Genomic DNA, 13,239 nt, shown 5'->3' with positions numbered 1-13,239 from the left:
GAGGCAATATTGGAATATATGTAAGTTTGTGTTTATGAATTGTGGTTGCAATAATAGTGATGTGTGTGAGATGGTAGTTATTAGATGCATTGAATATTTGTGTAACTATACAAACTGATTTCCATTATTTTTCATTTTGTTAATGTTGAGGGAATAGAAAATTGTAAAATTTACAAAGAAAAATATGCTAACTCGTAGAAGTTTGTGTGAAATATATGAACTTAAGATCACAGTATTTAAAAAGTACTTTCTTGAGGGTGAAAATGCCCTCATATTTTTTGATATCACTCAGAATGATGAATAATAAACACTAGACAGGAAGCTAATGGCTATAATTTAACTTGGAGATTCTGATGACATAAATCATATGAGAGAAGTTCCGGTGATTAATGAATGTCTGCAGAATACAGACAGTGAATTACAGCTTTTAATTCCCTCTGTTATGTCTTTTCGAAACATTCAGTTATAAAATAAGGTGGAATTTCTAAAATAACACTTTGGTTGTTGCTCCAGTATTTGCAGTGTCCTGCATTTCTGTTATGTAAAGTTTTCATTTAAAGTACCTACAGCTGAGGATTTAATAAAATAGTGACTAAAGGTAGTATAAAACTATAATTGATTTCTACAGCAGAATGAAATAGCTATAATATAGTAAAGCATTTTATAAGTAATCAGGTACTCTTGACCAGTTCTCAGAACTTCTTCAAATGGAAGAAGTTTCTGGAACATGTGTTATCGGCTAGAAAACAGTCGTTTGACATAGAGCATTTCAGTATTTGTGCTCATACACCTTTCTGTGTTGAGAACCAGAATTGCTAAGCAAGCACAGAGGGGATCTAAAGTGTAGGATGGGAGTTGCACAAAAGGCACTGTCAACGTGGAGGTTAAGCACCTCAAAACTGCCAGCAAAATATTGTGCAAGTTAATATATAACTAATGGTGGATAAAGGTCATACTGTACCAAGAAATTCAGAATGTGCAAATCAATTTATAGAAGTGGCAAATCCAGACCTTCAATAAAATTGCTAACCTTTCAATTTCTAGCATAAATGTACAGATAGTTATTATTTAATCAGATATTCAGCAGCATTTTGAAACATTTGCCGTCTACCTGCGCTATTCAAAAATTACTAGTATCTTCCAAGAGTACTTAAGATTTTTTTTATTACTACTTCTTTTTAACTCACTCTCTACCTATTATCTTACTGTAGAATTCGTAATGAGATATGTAATTTTCCCATCACTTTCGTACGACCGATTAACCTTGTTGCTTTTGAAACGTCGACATTTTAGATCTGTTGCATTTCAGAAAGACTTCATGTTTAATATTTGTTTTATTTAATAGCCATTTGCCAGCACATTGGGCCTCCATCAGTCTTCACCCACTTTAGAGCTGCCTGTGCTAAATATTCTTCCCCTTCAACTTGCCCTCTTTTACGAGAATGCACAATTTACAGATTTTAAATCAACATGTTAGCAGTGAACATTTATGCCAAAATAAAACAGTTTAACATTTCATAAAGCAAAATACAACACTGTGAAAATGAACTCCTTTCTGTAGCAGAAAAGCAATGCATTATGCATGTTTTTTTATTTCAGGATTGCAAACCACAATACACAAAAAAATGTCTGATCCCAGCCATATAGGGTTCTGCAAAGTAATAGCAAGTGAAAAGTTACGGTTGTATTATAATTATCTCTCATGTATGAGTACTGAGAAATGTAATATCAGGAAGTAATTGATTCTGCATTAAAGAACCCTTAAAGTAGCCAGACAAAATTTTTGCTAGTGTTTGTCACTCTGTCATCTTTGCATTGAAGCAGATTACAATACAACTCCTTTGTTCTGCTTATGTGAAATATTCTTAAACGTTCAACAAAGTGAGCAGGCTTTTTTAAAAATCAAATCGCACATTTACATTGTTGATTGAATTCTATATGGATCTATTGATCAAAGCTAAATTCAATCCTGGTACTCCACTTGCATGGCACCATGACAGGAGGTGCTCTAGACTGTATCACATTCATGTCAATGCATACTCCTGTGTTATACAAGGGGGCAGAAACCAGCTAGGGATTTGAATCGGGCTGTTTACATGGTCTTGATTTGAATCACACCAATTCTGTGCTGCTATAAAACCAGCACTGTGAGATAGATGCATTTTTATCTTTGTTAGGCTACAAGAGCAAGAAAAATTTACATGTTGATCTTTAATACAAAACAATTTCAAATTCTGTGAAAAAATGGAACCAGTTATTAAACAGAGATATAGCTAGTAACTCCCATCTGTAACTAGTTGAATGGTTAATGCAGGCATTAGTAATAAATGCAGAGATTTATTACAGAGATCTGTCTGTAAAAAAGAAACTCAGTAAAGTTGCTTCCTACTGCAAAGGCCAGCATTTTGAGAATTCTTGCAAGATAGCTTTTTCATGATTGGCGCTTGTATTGCAGAGTTAGCAGTTGAAAAGAAAACAGTTTGTTCATTTAAAGAACTTTTCTTCCTGTCAGTTGTAATACTTTATAAATTTTAATCCATAGACTGAGATTTTTGAAAAAAGGGATGCTGTTCAGCAAAGGTTACTAACATGTTAATAGCCCTTCACTCATTGTGGAAGTGCCAGATACTGTATATGCCAAACTATTCATGCATCAGCAACCCTGTAATGGATACTTAAAATTGCAACTCTTTGATATAAAAAAAGTCATTTTACGACATGTAAATTGAGCTTAACTATTAATGATATGTGACTTCTAAATTTTTCTTCTCACTGAGTTTGTAATGACATGCCCCAACATAGTTCAGCCCATAATGTTCAGAGATTAGGTGCATTAGAATTATAGGGCAGGGAATTGGATCTGGGTGGGTTACTCTTTAGAGGGTCAGTGTGGACTTGTTGGGCCAAATGGCCTGTTTCCATTCTGTAGGGATTCTATGTTCCTGAATCTTTGTTGCAGCGATGAGAGAACACTCAAGCGGCTACTTTTTTGTCTCTCCTGATACACCATCGTTGTACCACATACATCATTTCAAGTGCTCAATTTTCCTTAATTTGCATTCCTCAATACAGTTCCTCCTCCCCAATAGTAAGAAAGGCAGTTGAGCTGTTTATATTCATTCATTGGGTTCAGCATGTAAATAGTAGGGATCTCAGTCATTTTACATATTTAAGATAAAAATCAGCAGACTTTGTGAAATGGGCTTTATTCACAGTTGCCACTTCATGTTTTCCAAAAAGGTGTATATGAATAGTACAGCTATTTTTTTTTATGTTTGTGTCTGCTTCAGAAGTATTTCCATTAGTGCAAATATTTGGAGTAACAATCCTAAAATAGTAATGTCCAATAAGATTTGTAAATTTTAGGAACTTACATGTTTCTGGTTTGGCAGGGTTTTTTAGTTAAATTCAGTTTTCCTTTATTTTAAGCTTATTTTTAAATTTCATATGAATATTTAGCTTTTTAAGGTAATTTTCATTATTTAATTTCTAACTTGACACTCCTCCTTGCATTCACTTTCAATTCTCACAGGTTCCCAGCCATTGATACCCTTGATTTGTCAAGTTCCAATGTTGTCAAAGGCTTTGCTCAAAGAGAAGCTTTGGCGATCCAACTTTTGACAGTGACAAGAATAAAGCTATTCTAATTTGTTTTCTGCTGGAAGCACTTGGACTCTATCCCTGAAATTCCACTCCCAGACTGGACCAGAACTCAAGCATTGTCCAGTAGTGAAAACCAGGGTGACTTACTCAAATTTCCATTCTCAATCATTAGCAAGGTGCTTCCTCAACCTCCAATTTGTTGCATGGTTTCCACTGTGTTGAAACTCTCATCCACATTTTTAGTACTTTCAGGCTCAGTTTTATGATTGGCTTTCGTAGTTGTGCCTTCTACAAAACCCTAATTGAACTGGACAGCTCATATCAATATATGTATATACACAGGGGGTTTATGAACATCTGACTTATGAACGTGTTCCCATAAATTGGTGTAACTATAAATATCCAACATTACCTGTACTTAGGAAGAGCTGTTTCATATTGTCCTGCATTGTGTTACAAATTGATTTGCAAACAAACTCAGGAACCAAACCCATTTGCAACCCGGAACTACCTATGCATGCACAGATCAGAGGTTGGAAATTCTTTAGTGAGTAAATTACTTTCCCTAAATCTGTCCACAAACCAAAAGCCAGGAGTGTAATGGTAAGTATTCTCCACTTGCCTGATTGAGTGCAATTCCAATGACGTTCAAGAAGCTTAACATCATCCAAGACCCTTATCTACCAGCTTAACAGTTCACTACCTCCACCACTGATGCAGTGTGGGAGCAATGTGCATCATAAACAAAATGCATTGCAGCAACTCATTAAGGTTCCTTTGATAGCAGCTTCCAAACATGCAAACTCTACCAGCTAGCGGAACAGAAGCAGAAGGCACATGGGGATATCATCACCTGCTTTGCCCTCCATGGTGTACCTATATCACTGTTCTTTCACTGTCACTAGATAATCACTCCATAACTCCCATCCTAACAGGTTGGGTGTGATAGCAGTTCACAATTATCCTCTCAAGGGCAGTTAGGGATGGGACATAAATGCTGACCTTACCAGTGATGCTTACAGTCCATGAAATGAATTTTTAAAAAAAAATCCAATCATTCAGAACTTGTCACTCTCATCCTGTTGCACACAAAGTCCCAATTGTTTATCACACAAATTGTAGTCAACCTCAGCCCATCCTCTAATGCTGTGACTTCACCAGCTTTTTCATAGTGAATCACCACGTTTTTGAATAGATCAGGCTCCATATACTCGTATGTGTCCTTGCTGTTTCAATACAGGCATACTATGTGTTCTGCCTCCTTTGATTCTGTGTTTATTAAAAAAGTTTTAAACAGTCCTGCTCTCACACAGTTGAACTCCCTAAACCATTTCAACTTCCAATGGCTGTCTGTTTTCCAAATGCTCTTTGAAGTCTCCTCTTTAAACAATAAATGTGACCACTTCCCTGAATGCCCTCAGTTCCCACTTGAGGACAATCTTCAATTATAAAGCATGCGACATTTGGTTCTTCTACTGGAGCTACGTGATTGCAATTGTTATTTTTGCACAAGCTGATCACTGTCATGAACCATGCTGCAGCCAAGAAAGCTAACTGTGGTCTTCTCCTCAACAAATCCCTAATTTAACCCTGCGCTTTTGAGTAGACAAAACATGTTCATTGTTTCGAATGGGTAAAATAGTGTAAGTTTTTCCGTCACCTGAATTAAAACATTATCTCTGTCAGATGGTGAATCATCATATATTTCAGCTGAGATCTGACGAATTTCAGCCTGATGAGCATAATTGCTAAGTAGCCCCAAAATCTTTTTTTAATTTCATTGTTTAATGGGATGTGGACTTCACTGACATGGCCAGTATTTATTGCCTTTTCCTAATTGCCCTCGAGAAGCAGTGGTAAGCTGTCACCGTATAACTTTACAGTCCATGGGGTGCAGGCACATCTAAAGTGCTGTTAGGGAGGGGAGGTTTTTGACCCTGTAATTGTGAAATAGTGTCAACATAGTTCCAAGTTGGGGCGGTGTGTGACTAAGGGGGAACTTGCAGCTCATGATACTCCCACACATTCTAGATAGTAGAGATTGTGAATCTGTAATGTACTGTCAGAGGGGCTTTGAGGGGGTCAAAGCAAATTGCAGGGAAACTACCTAACTGTTGACTTGCATTTTATTCACTTAACATTTCCCTCTTCCATCTGTAAATTCTGAAAAAACACCTTTACTAAATTTCAGCCTTGGCTCCTGTGTGAGATCTGATGAAGGATAAACACCTAAAATATCAACACTGCACACATACTGGAATGTTTCCTGTATTTTTGCAGAATTTTTTGCTTTTACTTAGTAAATGAATCACTACAATCAGCTCGTTTGGGAGAGGCTGGTGGTATGATTTAGAGGTCCTTACATTCTGCTTGTTTTCTGTTGCAGCATTAAAGGTTGCATTTAGATCATGTAAAATGCATTATTTGCTAAGGACACCAATTAGTATAATGGTTAAAGTAAATGCGCTTTTTCCCTACACTGCTAGATTACCACCTGTATTTCAAGTTAACCAAAGTTGATAATATGGAACATTTCAATAAATATCAAATTATAGTCTGCAGGAACTAGTGAGGCAACAGAAAAAACATGTATTTATTTGTCAGATATACAAAGAAGCTTTTGGAAAGAGTGTACAGTCTGATTGTTGGAACAGTAAAGATGGAGTGCTATTTAATTTTAATATAGTGTATAGCTGACATAGGTTGCTTGTATTATATCCTAATAGTGTACCTGAAGATTAAATAAATCAAAATTCACCCCACAACATCTGATTAATTGTTTCACATATAATGATAAAATTAGGGTAGTAACGTTTAGTTTTATTTAACTCGTTGTCACCATTTTTGTAAGCTATTGTACATTAAAGAAACCTTGATCTCTACTCAAGATTGAGACTGTTGTTCAATATAACCTCTGGATGTGATAATAAATTGAAACAGATAACAAGGTCCTAGGCTGTTCCAGATGTTGAACTATTGTAGGTAGCGCCTGGTGAAACTGGAATATAGGACTGCCCTCCAGGGTGCTGGAATTTGTGCCCTTTGGATAACTTCCTATGTAAGTGTAAATTTGATTCATGCCATCCCATCCTGGCATTGGCAAAGGAGGTGGAAAAAAGTGAAAAGGCCATCTTTCTCAACACAATGTCTATTAGAAAAGAATAGTTACTGAAGCGACATCAGTGGGATCCACAAGACCTGGAGACTTGAGTTAGAGTAACTTGAATACGCCAAAATTTCATTATCTTCATATTAGCTCATCCCCTCCCTTTTAACATGTGGTCAAGGTGCATCAGAACAAGATGCATTGCCATCCACACGTTTTGCTTGAACTACCAGACACCAGAATCTCTTGGACAACCAGGATCGCTTTACATTATTCTAGCACAGCACAATTTCTGATTCACTGTTGTTACGGCAATGGATATTTTTCAATACCACAAACTAAACACGTGTTCTCTCAAAACGATTAAGTCATGGAAAAGTTGACAAGAGAGCCTCTTGGATGCTGGAGTTCAAGGCCTCAATAATTCATGTTGGAATAGTCCCATTTTGTGTAAGAGCTTTACCATTAAAGCCTCAGCTGCAGAATTTTTGGTTTTCATTGTAGCATACTCTTTCAAAGAGATTGTACAGGCAAGATGGGCTGAATAGCCTCCAGTATTTCATTGTTCTAATGTTTTAGGATCTCATCATGTTCTGTTGCAGCTGACAGTGCTAAGAAACCTTCCTGCATGTATATATAAATAATAATGTGGAGGTGCTGATCTTGGACAGGGTGGGCAAGTTCAGAAGTCACTTATAGTCCCAACAGGTTTATTTGAATTTGCAAGCTTTTGGAATGCTGCTCCTTCAGGTGAAGTGAAGAGAAGTGCACAGGCACAGAATTTATAGGCAGAGTGATCAAATGATAGTACAAATGGTGTGAGTGGAATGTGGACAGGCTGAATAACAAGTCTCTGCAGGTGATCAAAAGTGTTAGACGGTGTGAGTAAACTGTCAACAACTGAATAGCAATTGAAGAGATGACCTATGATCTGATTAATTCAGGCAGAGAGATAATTACAAAACATTAAAAATGAGATGGTGCTGGAGATAAACCAAATGGCTGGAATAACATAATAGGTATAAGAGTCGCATGCCAAGGGTTTAACCAAAGTAACAATTTTGGGTTACTCAATTAATTGGATCATAGGTCATCTCTTCACTTGCTATTCAGCTGTTGACACTTTACTCACATCGTCTGATACTTTTGATCATTTGCAGAGACTTGTTATTCAACCTGCTAACACTCCACTCACACCATTTGTACTATCTTTTGATCTCTTTGCCTATAACTTCTGTGCCTGTGCACTTCCCTTCACCTCACCTGATGAAGGAGCAGCACTTAGTAAGTTTGTGATTTCAAATAGACCTGTTGGTCTGTAAGCTGGTGTCATGTGATGTTTGGCCTTATATAAACGTATGTACAATGCAATTTAGGTAAAGAGCCCCTGCATCATCCAGTCTGTTCTACACAAAATGTAATACTTTTTATATTGCTAAAATTAGACTCTGCAGTCTTGCTGACCCATGCGATTCCCTAGAAGAATTGAGAAACCAGATAAAGCTTCAAGCCAATTATGGAAAAAAGAAAGCTGGCAAGTTCTTCTTAGACATTGTTGCAAACAGCTCTAGTCCAGGAGATTACTTTCGTCCTGGGTTTTCTACAGTGCTTACCGTTTGCAAAAGGCAAAGGCTGGTAGTCAGAAATCAATCTGTTCTCACTTAAGGGAATTATATAAATTAAATAAATCCTACCACATGAGGTGGCTGCTTGTTCGAGAGATCTGAGAACCAATTCCTGATATCCGATCTAGTTCTGACTTTGTACTATGTAAAATTGTGACCGTTTTCCCACTAATCTTTGATTGGAACAATGTGCCAATTGAAACTTAATCTACTCCTTTTGTTGTTATATTAATCTCAATCAAATTATTTCAGATTTTACATTTCTCTGAAATGTTGAGTCCTAACCCTTTTATTCTGTTTTCTTGGCTAAGATTCTTTTTTCATTCCTGAGAATTAAGTTTGTAATCCTCCTCTGAGAGATTCAATACTTTGCAGCATGTGGAGAGAGCAAAAGCAGATACTGTATCCAAGTGAGGCCTCACCAAGATCTTGGCACAAGGGTCAGCAGTTGCCACCATATTATATATAGCCAGGGATATTCTCAAAAGGGTGTCATCAGATGGGCCAGCTCCAGTAACAATGCCCTGATTCAGGCAGATTTCATTTGGGATGAATCCCTTTAGTCTTCAATTGAATAAAAATGTCTAGGATATCGAGCAAGCAGCCTCATGTTTCTTCACTATTATTTCACTTGCATCTTCTCACTCATGCTCTGTGATTCACCAGATCTTCCTTCACGCTGCCAAAGTTTCCCTCTGATACTTCTCAAAATGGTTGGAAATGGAAAATCCAGTTATGTTCTGTTCCAGGTTTCATTCTGTTCACTACAGAATGCAGCAATGATTTAGATACATGGTCCAGAGATACTGATGTCCAAATGTACAGGTGGTCTTAAAAAAAAGGAGACATTGCAAACAAATTGGAAATGCAATGGAAGCTGTAAAAACATATTGACATAATGACAGAATCAAAAAAGTATGGTGAATGGAATTCACTGGCATTAAATCTGAGGTGAGACGTATTGGTTAAAAAGGTAATTGTACTTTGGAAGAAATCTGAATAGGTATTGTGGAAGAACATGGCATGGAGGGGTTGGGGTTTCAAGATGATAAAGGCCATGTTTCTAGTAAATAAGGATTTAAACACAGCTCATTGTGTACTTAGATTATTTTGTGATAGGCTAACATGAGAAGGGTTCTCATGCATAGTGAATCTAATCATTCTACATTGAAAATCCTAATACCTTCTTGTCATAGCCTTAACCTCCATTTGAACAAGCAAACAGGATCTCAGTTTCACAACTCATTTAAAGCAAAATGCCTCTGATAATGCAGCATATTTTCAGTATGTGTTTGAATGCCAGTTATGACTTGGATCCTGACTGGGTTTTCAAACCTAAGCATCTGACCCAGAGGCAATATGATAAGCTTGAATAAAGCTGATATGAAAGTTGAAAATGCTGGATGTACTCAGCAGGTTTCAAAGCATCTGTGGAGAAGAAGCAGAGTTAGTGTTTTATGCTTGTGATCTTTCATCTGGTATTCGCAGTACTTTTTGGCTACATCAAGTTGATACTATGTTTATTTTGCACCACTGCCTTGATTCAATGTATTTTAAATTTTTGTGGTCAAAATCTCTCTCCTTCTTCATGGTAAATTTGTCTATTCCTGTCCTAAACTTGATAGGTCTGTAATTTTCAAGTGCTTGTCTATCTTCCCCTATCTTGCAGTCACGAAGTGTTCGTCATTAGCAATGTTTCTACTAATTTTGAGTTTTTCGCTCCGTGATCACAAGTAACATCTCAGCCTAACCAAATCAAAACCTAACCAAACCTAAACTGAAGTCCCCATTTATATTTCAGGTGGATGCCAAATATCTTATGACACAATTAAGTGAAAAGCAGGGGAGTCCTCCAATTTATCCCTCAATCAACAGCACTGAGAAGAACAGATTATCTGGTGTGTATCTGACTGCTGTTTGTAGGACTTTACCGTGTACAAACTGGGTATTGCATTTCCCTATATTTCAACAATAATCTCAAATCAAAGTACCTCATTATCTGTATGTTCTAAAGCCATGAGAACACAATATAAATGCAAAATCTTTACCTTGCTTTGTTCAGCTTCAAATGTGTTTGTCTCATTAGACTATTCTGATCATGTTTTTACATTTACTTCTTTCAGAAATCCAACAACAAATCAGTCACTACTTCTTCATTTGAGAGCATAAATGAAGTAACTTAGACAGTCTTGAAGATTGTTTTACCTAGCCCTATTGTAGCATTTACTCTTATTGGTTCTGTCAGCACAAGTAAAGTAACTGACGCTATTGCAGCTGACCTAAAGTTTTCAGACCTCACTCTCCAGCTAGAATTGGTGCTGAACCTCAGTTCTACCTCTAAATTTAATGATATTGAAAAGCTGCATCAATCTGTGTCTTCCTGCATCTTGTCTGCTATTATGTCTAATTCCTTGCCAATTTCTAAACATCTTTCTTTCCACTTCTTTTGTCACCTTGATGTAATTGTTAAGCTCTGCTAAAGAAAATGTTGACCCTGTTATAGAGTCATCGAGTCATTTATGGCATAGAAGGAGGTCATTAGACCCATCAAGTCCAATCTGGTTTTTCTAGGGGCCAGTCTTGTCAGTCTCACAACCCTGTTCAATCCCTGTAGCTCATTCATTTTCTTTTGAAATCAGTGTTTATTTCTACTTCACCAGCCACATGGGCACTTTTTATGGTCCACTTTTCTCTTTGGACTTTTCTTGTTGAATGCATTAAAGATCACACCTCCAATTTATTACCTGTAATTACCCCTACTCTGCCAGTTCCTCTGCTATCTGAACTCCAGTAGGATCTCTAATCCCTCCCATCAAGAAAAATGTCTCCGAAGTCCATGTGTTTACTGTTTCATAATTTATTTTTCTGTTTAGAAATTTACTTCTGAAAAAAATAGGTTCACTCTTTTCTATTTTGTTTCATTGCCCTTCTATACTTAGTCATCTGCAAATTAGTAGATATCTGCTGTACCTCTCAATCAATACAGGAAACTAAAAGATCTGATCAAATCCACAATTGGAAACTTACATATCTTTATAAGGGTCATCCACCACTGATATGTGATGTGCATTTGGAACTCTTATTGATCACTTTAGTACATCTTCAATCATTGCTATGAGCAACTCCAAAATGTTTTGATATGTTCTGGTACGACACTTCCAAAAAGTTATTACCTCCTACCAAAGTTATCTAATTTGCTCTAAAGTTATGCTATCTACACTCATTTAGCTCTGTAACCCAAATTCTCTAACCCAGAATATTCCTCCTATATGTAATGGCCGTTTCCACGTATTCTGCAGCCAGATTTTTGTTAATGTTTCGACTCGACAGGCATCAGTGTCCTTCAGATTATAAAGTTAAAAATCACATAACACCAGATTATAGTCCCAACAGGTTTATTTAGAAACACCCACTTAGAGTCATAGAGATGTATAGCACGGAAACAGACCCTTCGGTCCAACCCGTCCATGCCAACCAGATATCCCAACCCAATCAAGTCCCACCTGCCAGCATCTGGCCCATATCCTTCCAAGTCCTTCCAAGCCCTTCCTATTCATATACCCATCCAAATGGCTTTTAAATGTTGCAATTGTACTAGCCTCCACCACTTCCTCAGGCAGCTCATTCCATTCACGTACCACCCTCTGTGTGAAAAAGTTGCCCCTTAGGTCCATTTTATATCTTTCCCCTCTCACCTAATCCCTAAACCTATGCCCTCTAGTTCTGGATTCCCCCACCCAAGGAAAAACGACTTTGTCTATTTATCCTATCCATGCCCCTCATGATTTTGTAAACCTCTATAAGGTCACCCCTCAGCCTCCGACGCTCCAGGGAAAACAACCCCACCTTGTTCAGCCTCTCCCTATAGCTCAAATCCTCCAACCCTGGCAACATCCTTGTAAATCTTTTCTGAACCCTTTCAAGTTTCACAACATCTTTCTGATAGGAAGGAGACCAGAATTGCATGCAATATTCCAACAGTGGCCTAACCAATGTCCTGTACAGTCGCAACATGACCTCCCAACTCCTGTACTCAATACTATGACCAATAAAAGAAAGCATACCAAATACCTTCTTCACTATCCTATCTACTTGCAACTCCACTTTCAACGAGCTATGAACCTGCACTCCAAGGTCTCTTTATTCAGCAACACTCCCTAGGATCTTACCATTAAGTGTATAAGTCCTGCTAAGATTTGCTTTCCCAAAATGCAGCACCTTGCATTTGTCTCAATTAAACTCCATCCGCCACTTCTCAGCTCAACTGGCCAAGATCCTGTTGTAATCTGTGGTAACCCTCTTTGCTGTTCATTACACCTCCAATTTTGGTGTCATCAGTAGAGTGCATTTAAACCTATCATCTGAAGTGGTTAAGAAAAAGAAGGAAGCAAATGTAAGGTATAGACAGGTATAGACACGATAGATCGAGTGAATCCTTAGAGTATAAAGGCAGTAGGAGTATACTTAAGAGGGAAATCAGGAGGGCAAAAAGTGGATATGAAATAGCTTTGGCAAATAGAGTTAAGGAGAATCCAAAGAGTTTTTACAAATACATTAAGGACAAAAGGATAAATAGGGAGGGAATAGGGCAAGGCGGCTTTTGTATGGAGCCACAGATAATGGGGGAGGTACTAAATGGGTATATTGCATCAATATTTACTGTGGAGAAGGATATTGAAGATATAGACTGTAGGGAAATAGATGGTGACACCTTGCAAAATGTCCATATTACAGAGGAGGAAGTGCTGGATGTCTTGAAACACATAAAAGTGGATAAATCCCCAGGACCTGATCAGGTGTACCCGAGAACTCTGTGGGAAGCTAGAGAAGTGATTGCTGGGCCTCTTGCTGAAATATTTGTATCATTGATAGTCACAGGTGAGGTTCCAGAAGACTGGAGGTTGG

The 13,239-nt window shown here is 37.5% G+C and overlaps 1 protein-coding gene across 9 annotated transcripts in view; it reads left to right on the top strand.

Moving 5' to 3' along the window:
• The window catches only part of LOC122549207 (sal-like protein 3), a 67,633-nt gene that overhangs the window by 10,106 nt on the left and 44,288 nt on the right, over window positions 1-13,239 (top strand). For 5 of the 9 annotated variants that reach the window (XR_006311458.1, XM_043688623.1, XM_043688618.1 and 2 more), the window contains exon 2: window positions 10,136-10,232. The exons of the other annotated variants lie outside the window; for them this stretch is intronic. Coding sequence is in view for 4 of the 5 variants with exons in the window: in XM_043688623.1 (XP_043544558.1) it covers window positions 10,154-10,232 (79 nt within the window). In the remaining variant the exon portion in view is untranslated. The remainder of the gene's footprint in view (window positions 1-10,135; window positions 10,233-13,239) is intronic. 9 annotated transcript variants of the gene reach the window in all.

Source organism: Chiloscyllium plagiosum, chromosome 4 (assembly GCF_004010195.1).
Source record: "Chiloscyllium plagiosum isolate BGI_BamShark_2017 chromosome 4, ASM401019v2, whole genome shotgun sequence".
Taxonomy (NCBI): Eukaryota; Metazoa; Chordata; class Chondrichthyes; order Orectolobiformes; family Hemiscylliidae; genus Chiloscyllium; species Chiloscyllium plagiosum.
The sequence above is the reverse complement of the archived record's forward strand: the minus strand, read 5'-3'. Positions and strand labels throughout refer to the sequence as shown.